Here is a 24593-nt window from a genome sequence, read left to right as displayed (position 1 = left end):
GGATATCACGGCCGAGTTTAGCCTAGCAGCTTTGGATTATGGCTGGCCATCCCAGAGGGCAGGCCAGGGTGATTAAGCCCAGACCTTCTCAGGGCAATGGCCAAATGCTGTCGTTGACTTCCCTTCTGGAAGAATTCAGAGATTTGCTGTGATGGCCACCAGGCCACTGCTGTTATTTCTGGGTGAAATGAGCTTCTCTTCCACTTCATTGACTCCAACTCTCCTTCTGTCCCATTTACTGTTAAATCCCTTAAATTTGTCCTTAATTTTAGAGGTTGCCTTTTTCAGTTCTAGAAATTAAATTTAATAATTTAAAGCTCCACCTCTGTGTGGAAACTTCATCATTTTATCTATTTGACTATCTTTCTATTTAAAAATGTATTGATCATACTTGTCTTAAATAGTCCTTCTTAATACTTGAATCACCTCTAAGTCTGGTTCTACTATGAGAGACAGAGAGAGAGAGAGAGAGAGAGAGAGAGAGAGAGAGAGAGGAGGAGGGGGAGGAGGAGGAGGAGGAGGAGGAGGAGGAGGAGGAGGAGGAGGAAGAGGAGGAGGAGGAGGAGGAGGAGGAGGAAGAGGAGGAGGAGGAGGAGGAGGAGGAGGGGGAGGAGGAGGAGGAGGAGGAGGAGGAGGAAGAGGAGGAGGAGGATGATAGAGATCAATTTTGAGTGTCATTTCTTAGGATCCGTCACCTTTGTTTTGCTGTTATTGCTCTTGTTTTTGAGACAGCATCTCCAACTAGGGGCTCACCTACTATCCTAGGCTCCAAAGATCCCCCTACTCTGCCTCTCAGCACTGGAATTACAAGTGTAAGCCATCATGCATGGGTTTTTTTGTGGGTACTCGGGATTAAACTCAGGTCCTTGTGCTTTCATGAATACACTTTACCAACTGAGCTATCTCCCTAGCTTCTCGACGCTCTAATTTTTATACTTGGGTTTCAGCCTCTTGGTCATGTTTTAAAGCATGCTTCATGATTTTTTTTTCATTGAGAACAAGATATTGTGACTAACACCATGCAGGGGCTTTGAGTGAGGCTTCTGCGTTCTAGCAGGTGGAGAGAGGTGTCTTAGATTTAGTTCGGGATAGTCTTTGATTTTGCTCTGACACTGAGGTTGAGCCCCTACATGCACAATGCAACTCTTCTGTGATCCTGTGAACTCTAGGGATAGTGACCAAAATTCCAGAGACTTGAATTCTATCTGACTGAAATTCAAATATGCATTTAATTCCAATCTCTCTAGCCATTTCATCATTTTCCTCTGCCCCTTTTTAATCTGTGATGGAAGTGTTCTTTCTAATCTTTCTAAAAGACCCACTCTCACCTGCCCCTTCCTATTTTTATGGTCCCTGTCTTTGCATCCTGACCCTTCACTCTTTGCCATAGAGCAGTGGCCTTTAACCCCTTGTCCAGGATTTGGGGCCCGCCCTCTGTGTTTTTATGTCACCAGGGCTTCTCTGCTCCTTTTCATGGGCTCCATCCCTGAGCACCACAACACTCTCACACCTGGCCCAGAACCTTCTCACCACCCCTTAACAACATGCATCTTCTTGTGAAATGAAACTGTGATTGGCCTGTGTGAGCCTGGGTAGAGGAGGAAGAACTCCGTGGTGCAGAAGTGGGGAAAACAAGCAGAATATTGTGGGTTCCCTAAAACATCCTGTACTAACCCCAAATTATTGCCACGTGAAACTTTGTAACTTAGCAAACCAGGTGTCAGAGGAGCTATCTAACATCCTGGCATCATTTTCCAGCAACAGGAATGATGCACCCATCTCCACTCTGATTCTGGGCAGGCTCAGCCCGCTTGCTTTCTTGGGATGGTATAGTTCTACCTCTGCTTAGCAGTGCTCTGATTCAGGCTCAGGGTGACAAATGCTCTTCTGCCTTCTGCTCTGTAGGACACTTTGGCCACTCACTGAGGCTGTAGAGTTAATGCCCAGCCATTGGAGATTTGCAGAGGAGCCTGAAGCAGAGATTCCATCCTTTATTGAGTTTTTTTTTCAATCATTCAGGAATGACTGATTGAGATGTATCTATCTTAACACAAGAAACTGTTAGATGCTGAGGGCAGAATATACTATGACCTGGTTCCAATCTACTTCAAGAAGCTCCCATTGTGTTAGAGATAGGAATGGGAGGACAGCCCCTGTCTCACATGGGGATGTTCATAAAGCATGAGCCGTGGGCTTGGGAAGGACCATAACTTGATTCCTTGTTCAGAAGATAGTGCAGCCTTAGAGGTGAGGCCATGGCAGGGCCTGAAAGGAAAACAAATCTTGGCCAGGCAGAGACCCGTGACAGGGACAGCTAGAGATGGGAGGGAATGCAAGGACCACACCCAGTGAGGCCTTGGGACAGGAGCACGCTGCCTCAGGGAAGTCAAAGAGGCCGGGTATGGCCAGAATACCAGTGAGCAGCCAAGAAAAGCTGCCTGCGGGACAATACTGACCAGCCATCACACTGATTAGAGTTCAGAGAATCCCACTAGGAGCAGATAGAACCAGCTAGACTGGAGACAGGAGACATGGCTAGGGGTTGTCACAGCCACGTGGACTGGCAGAGTATCCTCAATGTCTTTAGACCTCAACTGTGTGACTCCTGTGAAGCAGTGAGCACTGGGAGCCGGTATGCTGCCAGTACCCCAACGAGGAGCTTATCTGTCACTCTGTTCCACAGACTTCGAAACCGTGGTTATTCAATTCTATGGTTCCTGTATGAAAGTAGTGTTTTATCAGCTGCCTGTGACTGCAAATGGGCCTGGCAGGCATAATTCTGAGAACTTTATTTTCTGCTAAAATATAATTATAATTTAGGGCAACTGATCTTGTGGTGTTATTCAACAAAGGTTTATGGAATGCCCTTATAGAACAGCACTGAGCTTCTGGGATTTGGCAGCAGATAAGAGCATGATTCCCGCCCTTGTGGAGCTCACAGTCTAGTGGGAAAGCATCACTGAGCAAACATGAGATATGGGAGAGCCGAGTTAAGCAATCGCCTGCTCTTTAGTATTTCTTAAGTAGAAAATGAGGAGTATTGAAATGGGTAAGAATGCTGTAAACACTGTATTTTGTGTTATAGAAAGAATTGGATTTAGAATCAAATCCCACCACTTAGAAAGTTTCAAAATATGACACTGAATCTCAGTTTTACTTGTCAAGTGGGATTCATTGTGTGGGTTGAGCTGGTGTGAGGAGGAAGGGAAAGAGAGACAGTGGAGGAGATGGAGGGAGGAAGAGAGAGGAGACCGCAGCATGCTGGGGAGAAAGCACTGAGCTGGCAGTGTGGCTCACAGACTTGCCTGTGGTTCTTTGATCAGATTATTTGCTTTTAAATTTTTTCACATTTACTTATCTAGTTATCTATTTAGTGTGTGTGTGTGTGTGTCTGTGTGTGTGTGCGCGTGCTTGCGTGTGTGTGTGTGTGTGTGTGTGTGTGTGTGTGTGTGTGTACATGCTCCGCGGTCCACATGTGGAGACCAGAGGCTGGTTCAACCAGGAGTTCTCTCCTGTCAGGCTTGGTGGCAAGCATCTTTACCCCCCTGAGCTACCTCCCTGGGCCTTCATGTTATTTCTTTACCTTTGATGTAGGCATAAAGGGGTAAAAATTGTAATCTGAAACAATCTGTCCTTTCAACAGAAAGAGGACTTGCCAGATCCCAAAACAGCAGACCTATATGAATTCCGGTTCAGCGACTTACCTGTCACAGAGCATGAATTGATTAAATGTGGACTACGGCTGTTTTTAGAGCTAAATGTGGTGGAGAAATTCAAAGTACCTGTAGAGGTCAGATGATATTTCCCTTGAAAAGCTGTTTGATTCTGTTTTTGTGCTTCACTGATGTTTTCTGCAGTTCAAAAGATTAGCTGGGTTTGGATTGTAAATTATCATTAACTTTGTAAGTACATCAGCTTAAACTCTGTCAACAGGACCGGCATATCTTTTTAGATAAGCTTGTCACAGACCTCCTAGCGTTTCGAATTCTGTTCTAAAGTCTGAATGGTGTTGTTGCCTTTAACAGGTTCTTACCAGATGGATGTACACAGTGCGGAAAGGGTACCGCTCAGTCACCTACCACAACTGGCGGCATGGATTCAATGTGGGGCAGACCATGTTTACTTTGCTGATGGTAGGTACAGAGTTCTGGAAACCATTGCAAATCTTTGTAACCCTGAATATTTTCCACTTGAGCATGGCGAGAAATGAATCTGACTTGTCATGCCAGATCTGTCCTTTGACATTTATAGACATGATCTCACAAATTCCAGCTCTTCTGCAGCTGATCCCGGGGTCCTGAATCTTCCTGATCACCTGGCTAGATTATCATTCAGAAATTCATAAAAGGAAAATCCAGCTACCTGCTAGGTTTTAGAATTGCACCCAAATGCCACGAGACTCTGTAGAAATAAAGCTAATCTACTGGGGAAATATGGAGGGCTTCCTTCTCCTTCGGAGGCAAATGAGTTGCACCTGGTATAAGATGTGTTGCTCTCCATAAATACATCTCTGTGTATCTTTCCAGACAGGGCGACTGAAGAAATACTATACAGACCTTGAAGCTTTTGCCATGCTCGCTGCTGCTTTCTGCCATGACATTGACCACAGAGGCACCAATAATTTGTACCAAATGAAGTAAGCGAACACATACATGATGTTGACCTGTGCTGATGAATGCTTGAGGGAGACAGGGGAGGAAAGAAAGATCTTCCCTGTCCAACCTGTCCCTCAGCCCAGTCACTTCCTCTGCAACAAGTGTTTTAGTCTCTGGGCCATTCTGTCCCTCAAGAACGTCCACCCTCATGATAACACCTGCTCTTTCTCCTTTGCACCTGCAGCTCCCGTTCCTTTCTGCTTCCATTTCCCAGGTGTCTTTGTTTCATTCACACAACTTTAACCAGAGTACTGAATTCACATATTTAAGTGTGCTAGACTTAGATTTACATTAGTTTATGTCTAGGGAACAGTCCTCAGCTCAGGGTAGAAAACATATCTTCCTGGGCTCACAATCCTTTACTTCCTGGTCTTGTGTCTCTACCAAACTCTTTTAGCTGGTTTTCTATCCTAACATCAATGTCATCTCCTTCTTTTACCCCAAGGAAGTAAGTGTAGTAAAGAGGGTATGGGTGTGGGTCAGACAGATTTGGGTTCACAAGTTATTCACTCTCTAAGCCTTGATTTCCTCAACTGGAACAGAGAAATTTACAATAACCTAACATGTGCAGTTGTGAAGACTATATGAAGTCATGCATATAAAGACCTCAGCTCAAAGGTTTTTAGCTGTTAATAAATATTAGGCATTATGTTCTTATTATTATCATTAACATTCTTCAAAACTCATCAGTAGTGCTCATGCCTGCCCAGTTCCATCTACCTCAGCCGCATGTGACCGTCAGTTCTAACACACAACATACCACCCTCCAGAAGCAGAGAAGTGTTACAGAGATGACAGGCTTTGGCGTCTTAGTTTGTGGGATCCAATCACTTCCTGGTTGAGAGATCTTGGGCAAACCATTTATTCCATTTAAGACCTAGCTTCTTAGCTAGGAAAGGGGTATAACATTGACCTGTCAGAATCAAATGAAATTACGTCTGTGAAACCTGTGTCGCAGGTACTCATAAATGTACCCCTTGAATGAAAAGCACCTTGTAAACCTTTACTCTCACTCTGAGCAACTGTGCTGATTAGCCTTCATCTTAAAAGAACGATCTCCACTGAGACTTGGGCCAGGGACGCCGTCACCTCCAGAGGGTCCAGCTCACAGTGGCCATTCTATCCTCTTGAAGGCAAGTATCCTGATGGTCACTGGAGTCTTTTCTCATTCTGCCCACTTAGCCCATTCAGTTCCAAAGAAACTACACATTGAGCATCTCTTTTTCATTTTATTTTTTTGAGACAAAGTATTGCTGTGTTGACTAGACTGACCTCAGAATCCTCCTGTCTCAGGCTCGTGAGTGCTGGGGTTACAGTTGTGCACCATCATGCCTGTGTGTTGTGCAGGCTAAGCACGTGCTATACCTTGTCTTATTTCATCTCCCAGTTGCTCCACTTGGGGGGCATCATTGTCCCCCTCTTCATGGATGAGGAAACAAACTCAAGAAGATGCAGTCAGAGTTGTCTTAGGTTAGAGGCATCAGCAGGACTGGACGTGGCACCTGGAACTTTTAAAGAAGGCTGGAGCTATATCCCAGGCTTCACACTGACCTGGTGTATGATTTCTTAGCATTCTTCAGCCATTTATTTTCTGTAAAGTGGACAGAAGAAATGTGTGGTGACAGAGGTTTCCTGACCTCAGACCTTCTTCAGCCTTAGCATGAGTGAAGCCTTCTGGCAGCTCTGTTAAGTTCCTGGGACTGGATGCAGTCTCTTTGCATGCCATCCTTCAAAATAGTCCTCAGTGAGCCTCTTTATGTGCTCCTGTTGCATTGGAAGAATTGCTCAGGAGTCCTCAGCCGTTATATTGGCAACTGTAGCTCACTGAAAAGTTTAACTAAGATCAAATTATTCTTCTCACACTGATGGGAGCCAGAAGACCATCTGCAAGAGCGACCAGAAGCTGTTGGGGGCACAGATGACTCGCCTCCTGGCCTGACCTTGTGTTCTTGGTCTGATTGTCTCCAACATGTCTGACCTTGGTTCTGGTTTCTCCTTATCTCTCAGACTTAGACTATGCCCCCTGACAATACCTGGAAACCTTGGCTTTTTCAAATTTTTCTTACTTCTCCAAGTCTTTGTGTTTTCTTTGTCATTTTTCTGGCCGGTTGGTTTTCTGCTTCACGCTTTTATATGTTTATAGATTTCTTTTTTCATTATTTTTACTTTATGTGTATACGTGTATTGCCTGCATGTATGTAAGTGCACTCGTGTTGCGTAATGCTCAAGGAGGCCAGAAGAGAGTGTTGGATCCCTTAGAACTGGAGTTAGGAATGGTTGTTAGCCACCATGTGGGTGCTGGGAATAGAACCCGGATCCTCTGCAAGAGCAGCCAGTGCTCTTAACTGTTGAGCCATCTCTCCAGCCCCTAGATTTCTTTTCTTTTCATCTCATTTTTTTGTCTTTGTTTTAGTTCTCTGATCTTTTAGTCTCCTTCATCTTACCCTTGGAGATCTGCAGTTATTAGATATGCAAGTTATCAGAAAACTATCAAGAGTCATAGACATCTTGTCTTCCCCTATACACCGTCCTATATTTTACAGCAATCAGCACTTAGTTATTTTTCTTTTGCTCTTTTTTGTGTGTGTCTTTTTGAGACAGGGTCTCTGTGGCCCAGCAGGCCTGGAACTCAGCATGTAGACCAGGTTGACCTTGATCTCACAGAGCTCCACCTACATCTGCCTCTCTGAGTGCTAGGATTAAAGGCATGTACCACCATGTCTGGCCTGTACTTGATTATTTTTCATAATGGAGAACCCAGTTGCTCACAAGGCAACTGTGGTCCTGAGCTGATTCTGAGGTCTCCCTACGTATAACTTCTGTTTCTCCTTGTTTGGGACTCTGGATCTGCTGGAATAAGTGGCACATCCACAAACAGACTATTCTTTCATACATCAGCATGACCCCCTCCACCTGTCCCCGGCACAGAAGAAAAGAGTGCCAAAGACTGGGTCCTCGCTCACATAAAGCTATCATCCAGCCTTATGATTAAATGCATGCTACTGGCTTGGGTAAGGGAAGAAATGACATCTTAGAGTGATTTACATTTTGTTTCCTGGAAATCTATCCTTCCTTCCTTCCTCTTTCTTTCTTTCTTTCTTTCTCTCTCTCTTTCTTCTTTCTTTCTCTTTCTTTCTTTCTCTCTCTCTCTTTCTTCTTTCTTTCTTTCTTTCTTTCTTTCTTTCCTTCCTTCCTTCCTTCCTTCCTTCCTTCTCTCCCTTTCTTTCTTTCTTTCTTTCTTTCTTTCTTTCTTTCTTTCTCTTTCTTATAGAGACTGGGTCTCACACTGTGTCCTTGGTTGCCCTGAAACTTGCTATGTAGATCAGTCTGGCCTTGAACTCAAAGAGATCTGCCTGCCTCTGCCTCCCAAGTGCTGGGATTAAAGGTGTGCGCCACCACACCTGGCTAGGAATTTATCTTTGAGACAGAATTTTGCTGTGTAGCCCAGGCTGGCCTCAAACTCATAATCCTCCTGCCTCAACCTCCTGGGTACTGGGATTACGGGCTTATGCGACCAGGACCAGAATGGAAATTCTTAATGAATGTTCTCTATGCAGATAGTTTACAGATTGCCACAGCTTGCTAGATGTTACACAAGACAGTGCCACAGACCCAAGGAACTTAAAGATTTTATATACATGAGATGGACCAAACTTCTTATGCACTGGGCTCCCTGTAAATAACTTTTTTATTTTTTTGGCTGTTTTGAGACAAGGTCTCCCTGTAGCCCTAGCTAGCCTAGATTTGTTATGGAGACCAGGCTGGCCTTGAACTCACAGAGATCTGCCTGCCTCTGCCTCCCAAGTGCTGGGATTAAAGGCGTGCACCACCACACCTGGCTCTGTCATCTTTCATCTTTTGTATTTGACCATTTCATAGCCATTGGGTGGGGAGGCAGAGAAAGCATGAAAAAAGAACCCTAAACTAGTGAAGATGCCATATTGTATGGTTCTGTGTAGTCTTTAAACACTACATCTTTTTCTTCCTAGGTCCACGTCTTCACTAGCAAAGCTTCATGGGACTTCCATTTTGGAGAGACACCACCTGGAATACAGTAAGACTCTCTTGCAGGATGAGGTATGGAAGGTTTTCTTTGGGGAAGCTTGCAGGTTCTGTATCCAAGCAGATGCTTAGAAAGAGTGTGGTCTTCCATTATGGCACCAGCAATGTGTACCCTGTATAGGTTGTATATCCCTGTCTCAGCCCACTGACAGAAGCTGTTATATTGCAGTTAAGTTTGGAACCACCAAGCTGGAAGTAATAGACACAAACGACAAAAGAGCCACAGAATCTCTGGGTCCAAGGGGAAAGACAGAAAAGCACACAGTGGTCGCAAAGTGGCTCTCTGCGCACTGAGGCAATTATTTATAACTATAAACAAGGTGGCTGTGTAGCCACTGGTTTTCTTACTCTTTCTGGGGCACACACTGCAGAGCATGGTGTGGACCTTGGAGAAAGTCAGGCTTTGGTAGTAGATGTAGGCACAGCTCAGGATATAATAAGAGAGAATCAAACAGCGGTGCCCTGAGAGGCTCTGCCTCAGGCTACTTCCAGGGGAGGAAAAGGGGAAGGGTCAGGGATGATTCAGGCTGAAGTGGCTTCCAGCCCGTTGAACCCATTATAACTGGTACTTCCTGTATACTACTAACCTTCTATAGTTTTTTTCTCCTTATCAATTTTATCTAAAGGGTTTATAAGCATGTGGAAATGTGTGGGTTTGAAAAAATTTCACTCTTTTAAGAAAGTTCCAAATGAGATGTTTTTAGAATGAAGGAAACACTGTTTTTCACAGGCAGAGAACCTGCTTAGAACTATATGTTCATTAGGAGACTGGCTTTATCCCAGCTTCCATGGCAATCTTTTGTTAAAGGCTCAGGGAGACAGTATATAGATTGACATCCCAATGTAGAGATAAAACTAAGGTGTTTTTTTTTTTTAGGTAGTAAAAAGCTTGTACAGCCAAGGGGAACATTTTGTAAGGCAGAAAGACTGGACAAAAAAGGTAGGAAAAGAAGAAAAGGGCTTGAATAGTTCTAGTAATCTATGCTCCATGCAGTACCCAGGACCATGTCCATCCCAAAGCTACCGTGGTATTTCTCAAGCCACAATGCTGGTGTAAAGCATTGACCTTGTGTCTTGGTCTATTTTCTGTTGCTATAACAAAATACCAGAGTCTGGGTCATTTATATGGGACAGAGGTTTGTTTTGGCTCATAGTCCTGAAGTCTGAGAAGTCTGAGGTCAGGCAGTCACACTTTCTAAGCTTCTACTAAGGACCTAAGGGTGGAAGATCAAGTGGACACATGCAGAACAGGCAAAACACAAGGATCTGCCTCCCTTTCTAACCCTGCCCTCATGTTCTTGTGAGAACAAACCCACTTTTTCCATGAAATACTTTCATCTTTCCGAATGACATACTCACTTTTTTTTTTTTTGGTCTTTTTGAGACAGGGTCTCCCTGTAGCCCCAGCTGTCCTGGAACTCACTATGTAGACCAGGCTGGCCTTGAACTCACAGAGATCTGCCTGCCTCTTCCTCCTGAGTGCTGGGATTAAAGGCATGCGCCACTACGCCGGGTGACATAATCACTTTTTAAAGGCCCCAAGCGACCCTTAACACCATACACAAATAATCAGATTTCCATGTGAGTTTTGGAGAGGACAAGCTGTATGTGGTTTGTTATTCTTTTGTGGCTCTATGTGGCCCTGCTTTTTCAGAAGTGCCTGTTCATTGGAGTGAGGGTGAGTAGGCTCTTAGAAGCACAGACCCAGGACCCCATGTCCTGCTACTGGGAAGATTCCCTGGAGTCAGAGCCTGGGACTTTGCATTTCAAGTCAGATCGTTATCAATTCTGGTGTTCGGACAGAACCTCTTTCCACATAGAATTCAGAGTATGGGTGATACCTGTTCTAGAACAATGAAAAATAGGAATAGAAAGAAAGTGCTTCAGGGAAGTAAGAATAAATTGTCAGTGCCTGATGTGTTACATGTCTTTGCTTTGCTCGAAGACCATCTTCGGTTTGTGAAGAGGTATCTTCTGTACATTCTACTGTTTCTATGATACAATGAGGCCATGCCAAATATAACCCATCAGCCACACATGTGTTTCTTAAGGCCAAGGACATTCTTAATAGGTAGCATTGGAAGGCCTCTAGCATTTTACATGGTTTTCCTTCAGGCTTTGACAGTTCGTAATAGAGGTACAGTTTTCCATCTTAATTTTTTTATGTTATTTACTTTGCAGTCTAACCTGGCTTTGATGGCTATATAAATACTTATTATTCTTTCTAAAAAGGAATATTGCATCTCAGTAATCTATATCATCTTTTCAAGGACCTGTGTACAATAGGATCCAATCTGCCAACTGCGGGGGTTTAAAGCTTTGTCAATACAATTGCTAGGCAACACAGTCACACAGCTAATTTATGAACAGTCAAATTGAGCACAAAAAACTCCACACTTTTAGCTAATTATATACGCTTTTAATTTTAGGGAAACAGTGTAAATCTTTTTATTATTTCTTAAAGAAAATACATACACTAAAAATTTTAATATCTTTAGCAAGAAAAAATTTTAGGATTTATTGAAGAATGATGGCTTTTGGGGAAACACGCATATGTTTTGTTTTTTCTATTATAAACTTTGAACTGATGTGTCCTTATATTCCTGTAGTTTGGAGTCATTGCTCAATGAATAGAACTGACTATGCTCCATGCCAGACAAGTCAACCTTTCACCTGAGCAAACTGCTGGAAATGTTTCCAGTCAGATTTATAGGAATATATATATACACACATAAATGTACACACACACACACACACACACACACACACACGTACACACACACACCAGCTGATGAGTAGAGGCTGGCCTGGCCTGGCTGGGACAGGGCTGGGGTCTAGTACTCCTGGAATGTTTTGTTTTGGAAATGTGCCTCTATATAATGTTTTCAGAACAGTGTGCAAAGGGGAGTCGGATATTATGTGCTTATATATTTTGGAAATTAATGGCTTAAGAATTGTAAAAACATCACCTATGACAACTATAAAAATGCAAACAATATGTAAAATATGGAAGACAAATATAAATGGGAATAAATGATGTTCAAATCCTAATACTCAGAAACGGGCACATCATTAACACTGAATGAACTTCACTGGGGTCAGCCTGCGTGTGCTATACAGATGGCGAGAAAGAGATTTTAAATTTTTAAAATTTTATGTGTATGAGTGTATTGCCTGCATGTAGGTAAGTGTACCCGTGTCATGCAATGCCTACGGAGGTCATAAGAGGCTGTTGGATCCCCTAGAATTGGAGTTACAGGCAGTTGTTGGCTGCCATGTGGGTGCTGGGATTCGAACCCGGTCTTCTGCAAGAACAACCAGTCTTCTTAACCACTGAGCCATCTCTCTAGCTCCAGAGAAAGAGTTTGAAAAGTGAGATCATACTACAAGCTATGTTTCTGTGCCAGATTGGTGTTTTAAATCGATTTTATAGAAGTATTTATGTAGATACATATGTGGCAAACCTCATCCCTTTGAAGCACACAATTCTATGAGTTTTTGCCATTTTCCATACTAGGGAACCACTGCAGGATTAAGATACAAAACATCCTGGTCCTTGAACAGGACTCCTGTATTAAACTTCACCCACCCAGGGTCAGGGACCATTGAGAAAGAGCGGGCAGAAAGACTGCAAGAGCTAGGGAGGAGGTGCATGATCATACGAAAACAGATCCTACAAGCTCCTATGAACCTACAGCAATGGTGTGTGTCATCATGCACAGGATCCATGCACACTCAAACAGACAAAAACCCAGCATAGAATTGGGGAAATTGACAGCTGACCCCAGTCTTAGCTGAAGAAATATTGGCAACTGATTACTGCTGAGGTGAAGAAGAGATCATCTTGCTAAAGCGAGGGATTCTAGATAGCCTGACTAGACCTCAGTAGATGAACTTGTACTGAGGAATGTCTGGGGACCCTAACTTGACACAATAGTCCTAACAAAAATGACAGAATGTATGAATTCCAGTGGGGGAGGGGTATGAGAGGATGCCGGTGGGGAAGACGGTATAAGGATGATTAAGATTGATTGAGATGTTCTATATGAGATACACAAAAATTCAATTTAAAAAAGATTACAAAAAGTCTCAATCATCCGGATGATTGTCCATGTCCCCGAGTTCTCCCTTCCCTGCACCCAACTCTAGGGAACCACTGAAATGTTTTCAGTCCCTATAAAATTATTTTGTGTTTTCTAGGTTTTAATAAATACAGTCATATAATAATTGTTTGTTTTGTATTGATTTTGTACATGCAGAATAATAACTTTGAGATTTGTTGAGAATCTAGTGTATGTCAGTGAGTCATTCCTTTTTTGTAATTTTTTTTATTGAATTTTTTGTGTATTTCAACAGAACATCTTAATCATCTTTATATTCCCTTCCCCACTGGCACCTCCCATAGCCACCCCACCCCACTGGAATTCATGCATTCTATCATTTGTGTTAAGGTGAGTCAAGTTAGTGTTCCCAAATATCCCTCAGTGCAAGTTCATCCACTGAGGTCTAGTCAGCCTATCTAGAGTCCCTCCCTTTAAGAAGATTAGCTTTTCCCTACCCAGCAGTAATCAGCTGCCAATAGTTCTTTGACTAAAATTGGGGCCTGCTGCCCATTTATACAGTTCTATGCTGGGATTTTGTCTGCTTGAGTTCGCATGGGCCTTATGCATGCTCACACCATTGCTGTAGGTTCCTATGACCAAGGTCCCAGGAGCCTGTAGGACTCTATTTCCATATGGCCATGCACCTCTTCCCTGGCTCTTACAACCTTTCCACCTCTTCCACAATGGTCCCTGAGCCCTGGGTGGGTGGAGTTTAATATAGGAGTCTTGTCCAAAGACCCACACTCTGCAGACTCTTATTCTCTACACTTTGGCCATTTGTGAACTTTTGTGTTCCTGGCCCTCTGTTGCATGAGGGCACTTCACTGATGAGAGTTAAAAGATGCATTAGTGTTCTCTTTATCCCTTGTTCTATGTTCTGTGAGCCTTAGGTGTAGAGGTTGCATTGAAGATGTGCCACTTAGGCTTGGGCAACTCAGAGACAATCTGTGTATGATCAATTGTGGAACTCTGCAATAATCTCCGTCTATTGCAAAAGAAACTTCTTTGATGAATGGTGATTGGGATACTTGTCTGTAAATATAAGGATCCATATTTGAACATAGTAAGAAATTACATTTGCTAGGGGTGTGACAGCCTTGGGGTTTTCTCTAAGATCTATGACCTCTCCAGCCATGTGTGTTTGGCTAGGTTTACAGTTCCACATGAGTTTCCTCCCATTGAGCGGGCTTTAAGTCCAATTAGGTAGCTGTTGATTACCCCCAACATAAAAGTCTCACTACTACACCAATGTTGTTTGCTGTGCTGATCATTGATGAGGTTTTTAGGCCTTAAAACTGGAGTTGGACCATCGATTGATGTTCTCCCTTAGCAGTTTGCATAGTGCTCTCCAGGGCTATGAGAGCGAGCCTTCAGGGGAGGTGGCTTCCAAGTTAATTCCAGCTCCATTGGTCCAAATCCTGTGTTGGAGTTATGTCCTGTCTTCAGCAATATGATCATACCTTCAAGTTCTGGGAAGCAATCAAGGGTTGTGGCAATAGCCTTTGTAATTTTGGGAGTCTCTTGGGCTCCCCTGGCCAACAACTCAAAGGGAGGCTTACCTTGTCTGGCACCATTTCTTGTTATGTAGCCTTCAGCTATACACATGGATATTGGAACTGGAACTGGAGTTATGGACAGTTGTTAACTGCCATGTGGGTGCTGGGATTCAAACCTGGGTCTTCTGCAAGAACAGCCAGTGTTCTTAATCGCTGAGCCATCTCTCCAGCCCCCCAAAAATGTTTTGTAAATGATGTCCAATTTAGAAAGTCCTTTCCTACACCTATAACTTATAGGTTACTGCCAATGTCTTTTTCTAACAGTTTCAGAGCTTCAGGTTTCATATTGAGGTCTTTGATTCATTTGGAGTTGACTTTGATGGAAGGTGAAAGATAAGGGTCTACTTTCATTCTTATACAGGTGGAGATCCAGTTTTGCTGGCACCATTTGCTGAACATGCTGTCTTTCCTCCAGTGAATGTTCTTGGCCCCTTTGTCAAATACCAGGTGGCTGAAATTGCACGTACTCATGTTTGGATCTTCAATTATCTTCCAGTGATCTACAGGTCTATTTTTGTGCTAGTACCATGCCATTTTTATGACAATAGCTCTGGAATTTAGTTTGAGATCTGGTATAGTAATCCCCAAGCATTGCTCTTTGTGTTCAGGGTTACTTTGGCTATCCAGAGTCTTCTGTGCTTCCTTATGAGTTTTAGGATTTTTTTTTCTAATTCTGTGAAGAATGTCATGGGGATTTTAATTGTCATTGCATTAAATCTATAAGCAGCTTTTGGTAGGATGGTCATTTTCACAATATTAATTCTTCCAATCCATGAGCATGGGAGGTCCTTCCATCTTCTGGTGTCTTCCTCAATCTCTTTCTTTAGAGATTTGAAATTTTCATTGCAGAGGTCTTTAATGTCTTTGGTCAGGTTTATTTGGAGATATTTTATTTTAATTTTTAAGGCTATTGTGAATGGGAGGGTTTCCCCATATTCTTTTTCCAATTGCTTGTTATCGGCATATAGAAAGGCTATAGGTTTTTGTAGATTAATTTTATAACCTGCCACTTTACTGAAAGTATTGATCAGTTCTAGGAGTTTTCTGGTGGAATTTTTGGGATCTCTTAAGTATAATATCATATCATCTGCCAAAAGGGATAATTTGACCTTTTCTAATGAACACTCCTTTAATTTCCTCTCTTTGTTTTCCTCTCTAGCATGAGTTTCAAGCACTATATTAAGAAGGAATTGCAGCTCTTCACATAATTGTGTCATTGTAAAAAGAGATGTTAATTTTTAAAGGGATCTTTGAAATGAATAACAAGTGACTAGGAGAATTACAGAAAACCATACGTGAGCAGTCGCTTGCTTAACTATGTGAGTTAATGTTGCAGTATCTGTTTTCTCCCTGTTATGAAATACAAAGCAATTATGATATTTACACTTTTCTTAGCTTTCCTCCTCTATTTCGTATGTTATTTACTACCATTAGTATTTTTATATTAGCACCAGTAACTATAAAATTTTGATTTTTTTCTATAATGTTCACTATTATTTGTTCTTAATTCAACTATGTGAGCCCAGTATACTTTGGACCTAATCTGTCTTTTTTCTTTTTGAGACAGAGTCTTCCTGTAGACCCAGCTGGACTGCAACCAGGCTGGCCTCGATCTCACAGAGATCTGCTGCCTCTGCCGCCCAAGTGCTGGGATTAAAGCCAAGCACCATCATGCTCGGCCTAATCTGTCATTCACAAATTCATTCACGTTTTCATTGGAATGATTCTGACTCTGCAGAGTATTTTATAGCCTTATGCTCTTTATGCAAAGATTTACATTTGTCCTCATTTGAAAATCCTGATGCTTGAACAGAGCCAGATATCTTGGGAAGAAAACTGGGGAATCTGCATCTTCTAATTATTTGTTTCAGGCTCTCATCAATTTTTCTTTCATTTGGCTTTCTAGCAATTAGGAAGGCTCACACTGGGCAAAGCCTGTGATGCCACAGGCTCCACATCTGGCCATCCCAGGCCTTCCACTTAGCTTTTTAGACTTATGGAATTCCCTTTGGCTTAAGAGACAGCTCTGCATAGGCTTCTCCTTGGCTGCCGTTTTGTGGGTTTTAGAGAGACATCCCTACTTGTTCACATGGTGTGAACGCCCTGAGACTTCTGATTCTAATTAAAGGATGTGAGGATTTGTTTTGTTTGACTTTTTTCTTTTTTGGTATTTTGAGCCAAGCCAGGTTGGTCCAGAACTCACTCTGTTGTCTAAAATGGCCTTGATCTCATAATGCTCCTGCCTCAATCTCTCAAATTCTGGGATTATAGGTGTGTACTACCAGCCACAGCAGTTTTTCTTAAGTTGAACAGAATTCAGAAAGCCCAAATTTATGTGCGTATTTATATTTCATACCCGAACTATTAAAAAAGGGATATAATGGAATTTCCAAAAATACATACAGTATTTAAAAACAAGTAAAAACTAATGGAGAAAAATGTTATAGAGCACAATAAAGGCCATTTATGACCCAAAAGATGTACAATGAGGGACATTTATTAGACCTCTCCCACAAGCTCGATCAAGAATTTTCTAGCAACTATATAAAATCAGAAATGGGATTCTTTATAGGACTCTGCATCAAGAACTTAAAAAGGAGCCAATCAGCTCTTCTATAGGAACTTCAGGTAAGAGCTGGGGGTCATAGTACATGCCTGTAAAATGCTTGTAATTCTAGTACTTGGGAGGTACAGGCAGGAGGATCAGGAGTTCAAGGTCATGCTTGGCTACTTGGAGAGACTTCTCAGTCAGCCTGAGTTGGACTGTGAGATCCAGTCTCAAAAAACAAAAATAAACAAAACTGAAAGTAAAAGAATGCAGAATTAAGAAATGTAAGGTTTTAAAATAGAAGAGTACATTTTTTTTTAGGTGGAAGTGGAAATGACTGGGAGAACAGACATGAGTGAAACTCAGGTCTGCTATGCCAGGCACCAAGACAGCAGTATTGCACGTTGGACACAAACCCCTTTTCCTTTTTCTTTCTTGTGGTTATAGGGACAGAACCCAGGGCCTTGCACATGCTAGGCAAGTGTTCTACCACTGAGCTACAATCCCAAGTCCCCCCTTTTTACTTACATACTTTTCTTTATTTTTTTAGTAGTTATATTTTTAAATTTATACCTAAAAGTAAATAATGTATTTTTAATTAAAAATTATCTTGTAAGTATTTATGTGTGTGTGTGTGTGTGTGTGTGAGAGAGAGAGAGAGAGAGAGAGAGAGAGAAAGAGAGAGCATATGGGTGTATTCATACCACAGCACACGTATGGAGGACAACTTTGTAGAGTTGGTTCTTTCTTTCCATGCTTATCCGGGCTCTGGGATTGAACCTATGTCATCAGGCTTCCAGTGCAGATTTTTTACTTGATAAGCCATCTCACCTGCAACTAAATGATACACATTTAAAACACTTTAAAAATAAAGAATATTTATCAAATTTGGCCATACATTAGGATGCAGAGTAAATTTGTTAAGTTCTAGAAAATCAATGGTATTCTTACCAAATTTTCCAGTGGCGATGCTGTACTTTTTCTTCTTCACTGTCATTAAGACATGTAGTTTGTGCATCTTAATGTGCTACACTGTGACATTCCCGTACACATATACTGTACTTTGTCGTTCTGGTGGGATCCACACTTCCACCTCCAGTCCTTGGCCACCCTCCTCTGCCACGGTCCTCCAGGTGGTCACCCTCCTCTGCCACGGTCCTCCAGGTGGTCACCCTCCTCTGCCACGGTCCTCCAGGTGGTCACCCTCCTCTGCCACGGTCCTCCAGGTGGCCACCCTTCTCTGGTAGTTGCTCTAGTTTCAGATTATCTTTAATTTGCTGGTATTCCAGCTTCCCCGTGACAGGAAGCGTGCGGTGCTTGCTTTGCATCATCTGGCTTATTTTGCTTAGTGTCATGGCCTCTAGCTCCGTCCATTCTCCTGCAAACATGATTTCCTCATTCTTCTTTTATTTTCTTTTTCTTTTTTTCCCAGACAGGGTCTCCCATAGCCCCAGCTGACGTGGAACTCACTATGTGGACCAGGCTGGCCTCGATCTCACAGAGATCCACCTGCCTCTGCTTCCTGAGTGCTGGGATTAAAGATGTACGCCACCACGCCTGGTAGATTTCATCATTCTTTATGAGCGACTAATGCTCCATTACATACATATATGTGTTACATACATAATATTTTTTTCAACCATTCTCCTGTTACAGGCACATAAAGCTTGTTCCACAGCTTAGCTGTAGTGAATAGTGCTGTGCTAAATATGGTTATGCAGGTGTCCCTTATGGAGCTAATTTTGTTTCCTTCAGGTACGTGCCCAGGAATGGTACAGCTGAGTCATATGGTAGTTCTGTTTGAGTTTTTGTGGAACCTCCATACCGTTTTCCATAGTGACCCCACTAACAGTCCCACCAACAATATGTAAGCATTTGCTTTCCTCCATATCTCTGTTACTTTTCAGGATGTTTTTATTTTTTATAGTAGCCATTCTGGCTGGGGCAAAATACAATCTCAGTGTAGTTTTGATCTGTTTCCCTGCTTGCACTTTTTTTGAGAATTATCTGTTTAGACCATTTACTCTTCTATTGAGTGGGTTACTTGTTCCTTCAGTGTTGATTTCTTGGTTCTTTATGTATTCTGGATGTTATTTCCTCTGTTAGATGAGTGACTAGCAAAGAGTTTCTCCCATTCTGTAGGCTGTTTCTTTAGTCTGATAATTTGAATTTATTTGTTTTAGGTGTGCAGAATAGTTTTAGTGGATATAGCTCCATTTGTCAAGTCTTGCTATTATTTTCTAAACAGTCAGGGTCCAACTCAGTAAATACTTGTTGTGTGACACTGTTCCTGGGGAGACTTGAACAAACATCTTCTTACCTCAGATAGGGAACCAAAACAGACCAAAATAAGGATATTATCAAAGTCCAACTTGGTGAACCAGTGAGTTTATTGGGGTTACTTATAGGACATATGGGTGAGGGGTTACTTACAGGAGCAGAAATGACTCGTCAAAAGCTCATCTTAGCCTGGATGATATTTCACAGAAGCTAGAAGCTTGGAGCGCACTGCACAATACAGCCTGCAGGGAGCTGGACAAGTTGGAAAGAATCTCTTAGGGGCAGCTAAGCTGGTCTGAGCTGCCTCCAGGCAAGTCAGCTGCTCTCTGCTTCTTCTAGGTAGTTGGGCTGTTCTGAGAGTGTCTCTCCACGGTCCTTAGGGCTTATATATGCCTGGGGAGGGAGAGGTATGGTAACTGGTCAGTTTCAGGGATTTCCCCCTGCAGGCTCAAATGTTTCACCTCCCCTTAGAACATCCTGCTGTTTTACCTCCCTTTTAACATCCTCCACCTTAAGGAGCTTCCCCCCAAGATGTAAGGTCTTATCTTGGAGGAACTTATTTGTGGCTATACCTTGAACTGTTTTACCTGAGTAGTTTTTTTAAGGTGGCTGGGGTCTGATCTGGGTGTTTCTGGGCTCTTGACCAAAAGAATTGAAAAGAAGCACTCACACAGATCTGCAAAACAAGATAATTTTATTTGGAACAAAGCAATAGTACAGTTAAAGAGAGATACTCTGCCAAGATTGACAGCAGGATACATGAATTCAGATGCTCAAGGGCCCTGATTATTGTTCAAGACGTCCTTTCATGGGTTCAAGAGAAGGAGGAGCTGGTTACTAAGAGGCTAGCTTGAGTGCTTCTCTATTTTGATTGATAGATAATATTTTGATTGACAGATAATTTACAGAACAATTTCTTTACTGTGCATGTCCTTTTCCATAATCCATCTGATTTTAATCATATGCATATCTAATTATGCATAGGCATAAGATGGAAATAGGAGATTCTCCCTGAAAATTTTTGCCTTATACTCATGTGCCCCAACCAGTTCAGGCCAGATGAGCCCTTCTGTTCTTTACATCTGGATATGTTGGGAATACACTCGAATAGAAACTGTCTAAATTTGATCATTATGGGGTGGGATGATTTACATTATTGTTCTGAGATGGGAGTATATGTATCCCAATGCAGTGGGGACTTGGGGGGCTCTAAGGTTGCTAGGTGCATTGTTCAGAGAGGGTGTGTGTGCATGGTGGGTGCAGATGAAGGAGATAGGCTGCCAAGTGCATTATTACAAGGTAGGATGTGCATAAGCCAAGACCATATGGAGGTCCCCATTCACTAAGCTGTCTCCTATGCTAACCTGCCTCTGTTTGAGGCCTGCCTTGATCAATTTTAAGTCCATTTTGTACAGGGTGAGAAAGAGGAATTCAGTTTCAGTTTTCTATATGTAGATACCCAGTTTTCCCAGCCCTATTTATTGAAGTATCTTTTCTTCAATGGTTTCCATGGCCTTAGATATGTAGGTTTCTTTCTGAGTCTCTATTCTTTATTCCAGGCTGGCCTTGACCTCCCTATACAGCTAATAATGATTTTGAATTTCTGGTCTTCTCCTGCCACCTCCTGAGTGCTCGGATTTCACATCCTATTTCTGCAGTGCTGAGGATCAGATTCAGGGCTTCAAGCATGCTAAGCAAGCACTCTGCCGACTGAACTACATCCCCAGCACTCTGAGTTCCCTGTCTGTTCCACTAATCTATATGTGTCTAATTTCTATACCAGTATCATGGTTTTGTTACTATGGCTTCTATTTTTTTTCAATCCAGTGTTGTTTCTTATTGGAAAGCAGAACTGTGGCTAATCTGTCAACTTCAAATAGAAACAAGTGTCCAGATTTATAAGCAACATGTATTAAAATAATTTCTGCATAATGAACATTGATTGTCTTGATCAGTGGTTATTGGTTATTATGTCTTCTGTCCAACTTGACACAGTGGAGCCTGGGAAGGCACTGTCCCAGGGGATCATTTCTTTGAATCAGCACTCAGTTTTGCCTTTTTAAATGATTTTAGGTACTTTAAGTATTAATTTGCTTACAAGTTCAAGGCTTTTTCACAATGTACCTCCTCTCTTTCCTTCTTTTTTCCTAGTATGACAGTCAGGGTTAGCCTCCAATGTGATCGAGTCAGCAGTGTTTGTGTCTGAATCAAATCCCCTTCATGGCTTACAACGCAGCAAGTATGCATCCATGAACTGATAAAGGCAGTGACTGAGGGTGGGAAATCTAAAGGAAAGGCACTTTCTTTTCTACTAAAGGGTCAAATAAGACAAAACTCCATTTTAAAAAATTGCAAAGAAGCTGATTAACAGAAATTCCAATTCCTCCAATGTCAGCACTTCATGAAATCAAAATATATGCTCAAAGTTGCACTTAGTGCTCAAAATTGTATTCTGCTTATCAGCTGCAGGGCTTTGAATCAGCCAGTCTCTTTGGAATATGAGGCTGAGCTCTGACCACTCAGGAGGCACAAGACCCACTCTGTGTAAGGAATAAAAACCCCATAGGTCTTTCTCTGGAGCTTGGTTTGGCATGGCTATGCACCTTTGTGCAGAAGTAAAATGTTTTGCTTGTTGACATTTTTTTGCCTTGCTTGGGTTGTGTGGTCATTTTCTTGAGACCCCCAGCTCATTTCTAACATGACCTATATAAACTTGCCTCTGGCCTAACTGAGCAGTTTGCAGGGAGAGTTGTCATCATACTAAAACCAGGGGCAGGTTAAGTGAGATTAAAAAGACCAATGATCCACCTGTTTCCCTGCTCACCTTTCAATCCAGATTAGATTGAAAGTATTTGAGTCAGAAGATTTAGTTAAGATTGAGCTGGGTGTGGTGGCATGGTAGCACATCTGTAATCTCAGCTCTGGGAGGCAGAGGCAGAAGGATCAGGAGTTCAAAGTCATCCTTGGCTACATAGACTATGCTGTATAAGACCTTGTCTGAAAAGACAAAACAAAATAAAACAAACAAAACCCCAAGAGAATTTGGATTTATATCATCAATGAAGTTGTGAATTGTCATAGAGAGAAACTGAGTTTTAGGAGCTGGGTAGATGGTTCAGTGGTTAAAACACTTGCTAGGTCTTCTAGAGGATCTAGGTTCAGTTCCCAGCACCCATGCAGGGTGGCTCACAGCCTCCTTTAGCTTCAGAGGATCTGATGCCCTCTTCTGGACTCCTTGGATACCTGCACACACCAGGCATATACTCACACAGGCATAGGAACATAAATAATATTAAAAAAACGAACTTAAAAAAATTATTTTAATACAAATTTTCTTTTTCTTTACTGTAATATGGATGTTTGATGGTTATTGCTTGACTCTGCCCATCTCAAGAGACTGGCTATAGTTGCTGTGATAAAGCAAATTTTTAAAGTTTTAAAAACTTTATGTACATGTATGCATATGTACCATGTGTGTGCCTGGTGCCCCTAGAGGTCAGAAGAGGGCATCCCTAGAGCTGGAGCTACAGATGGTTGTGAGCCACACAGTGTTGGTGCTGGGCAGGGTACCAAACCTGGCTCCTCTGCAAGAGCAGCAAGTGCTTTTTAAAAATGTTTTTATTGAATTTTTGAGATTTTCATACAATATAATTTGCTGATATTTAGATTCCTTTCCTATCCACGCCTCCTCTTACTACCCCCCACCCAATTTAATGTACTCTATCATATATATATATATATATATATATATATATATCGCATATAAAGTCTATTTCTGTGTCCCCCAAATGTCCTTCCGTGTGGGAGAAGCCTGGTTGATCCACTCTTGAAAGAGGCTGTGGCCATCAGTTGCCCAAAGTTCCTTCAGCAGGGTTGTGGTTTCTTACCCACTTCCCCATGTCTGTACTTGGATTTGGTTTGCACTTGCATTGGACTTGTGCTTGTTGTCACCATTGCTGTGAGTTCACATGAGTAACTGACCAGCTGTCTGGAAAACTATTTTCTTGTGGTCACTGTTTCCTTGTGGTCTTGTGGTCACAGCAAGTGTTGTTAACCACTAAGCCATCTCTCCAGCCAGAACTCATTGTTTTAACAACAACAATAAAATAGATTCCTTTCTAGTACTTAACATATGCTTTGTAAAATACTGCTTTCGTACCTTTGAAGGTAACATAAAAAGATGGCTTGACCAGCATTGCAGAGGGAGGTGATTAAGAAGCCCCACCCCTAGCTGAGGAACTATTGGCAATTGACAGCTGCTAGGAGAGGGAGAGTCAGTTTTCTTTAAGGATGTGATGCTGGGTAGATTGACCAGGCTCCAGGAATGGACCCACACTGAAGGGAATTTGCAGAAGCGAATTAGACTCCATAAGTCTTAAAAATAGTAACAGGAGACATGAAATCAGGCAGAAAGGAGGGTGCAGATGGGGAGGGGTCTGAATATGAAATTCTCATAGCGTGAGTGAAGATTGTATGTTACATAGAACTTGAGTTCCTAAGCAAGAACTCAACAGTCTCCTGGAATGACTGACAGCCATATTTGGCCTTGGATTTGAAATTTTATTTTTAAATAGTATTTTATTGACTGAGAATGTCATACAAGATATTTTGATCATACTCAACCCCTTCCCCATCTCCTCTGTGATCTATTCCCACTTCCCTACCCATCCCATCTAATTTTTTTTTTAAGCCCATCAAGTCTAATTTGTGTTCCTCAGATTCTCTTGGGTATGGGTCATCCCTTCGGGCATGTTTAACCTACCCGGAGTCACACTGTCAAAGAAAACTGACTCTGCTTCTCTGAGCAACTATCAATTGTCAATAGCTCCTTAGCTAAGGGTGGGATGCTGTGCCCACTTGCCCCTCTTCGTGCTGGGATTTTGTCTGGCTTGGACTTGCACAGGTCTTATGCATGCTGTCACAACCCACAATGTGGGTTCATATGTGCAACTACCCAGTTGTATCTGGAAACAGTTTCCTTATAGTCCATCTACCACCTTTGGCTCTTAAAGTCTTTCCAGCCCCTCTTCTGCCACACTCTCAGCCATTTGGGAAAATGATTTGATATAGGTGTCTCATTTAGTGCTGAGCACTCCACAGTCTCTTAGTCTCTGCATGTCGACTGGGTTGTGTCTCTGCGTTAATCGCTATCTGCTGTAAAAATAAGCTTCTCTGGTGAGAGTTGAGTGATACGCTACTCTGGAGTTAGGGTTGTAAGGGCCACACAGTTCCATGGCACAGAGGGGGGTGCTGGCAGACTTGGGGAAGGGCTCTGGAAATGTCTCTGAAATTTTATTTTAACTTGGATCTAGTCTCAAAACTCTAAGTAATAATAATAATAATAATAATAATAATAACAAATGATAGGGCAACAATGTAATTTATAGGA

The 24593-nt window shown here is 42.2% G+C and overlaps 1 protein-coding gene across 2 annotated transcripts in view; it reads left to right on the top strand.

Annotated features, from left to right (window-relative positions):
- Positions 1-24593, top strand: part of Pde6c (phosphodiesterase 6C) — a 61165-nt gene that overhangs the window by 24426 nt on the left and 12146 nt on the right. For both annotated transcript variants that reach the window (XM_008853091.2, XM_008853089.2), the window contains exons 12-15: positions 3644-3790; positions 4026-4133; positions 4527-4636; positions 8645-8732. In XM_008853091.2, the coding sequence (XP_008851313.1) occupies positions 3644-3790; positions 4026-4133; positions 4527-4636; positions 8645-8732 (453 nt within the window). The remainder of the gene's footprint in view (positions 1-3643; positions 3791-4025; positions 4134-4526; positions 4637-8644; positions 8733-24593) is intronic.

The sequence above is a fragment of the Nannospalax galili genome, unplaced genomic scaffold, assembly GCF_000622305.1.
Source record: "Nannospalax galili isolate Female #2095 unplaced genomic scaffold, S.galili_v1.0 scaffold1027, whole genome shotgun sequence".
Classification (NCBI taxonomy): Eukaryota; Metazoa; Chordata; class Mammalia; order Rodentia; family Spalacidae; genus Nannospalax; species Nannospalax galili.
Note: the sequence above shows the minus strand (reverse complement) of the source record. Positions and strands in the feature narration are given on the sequence as shown.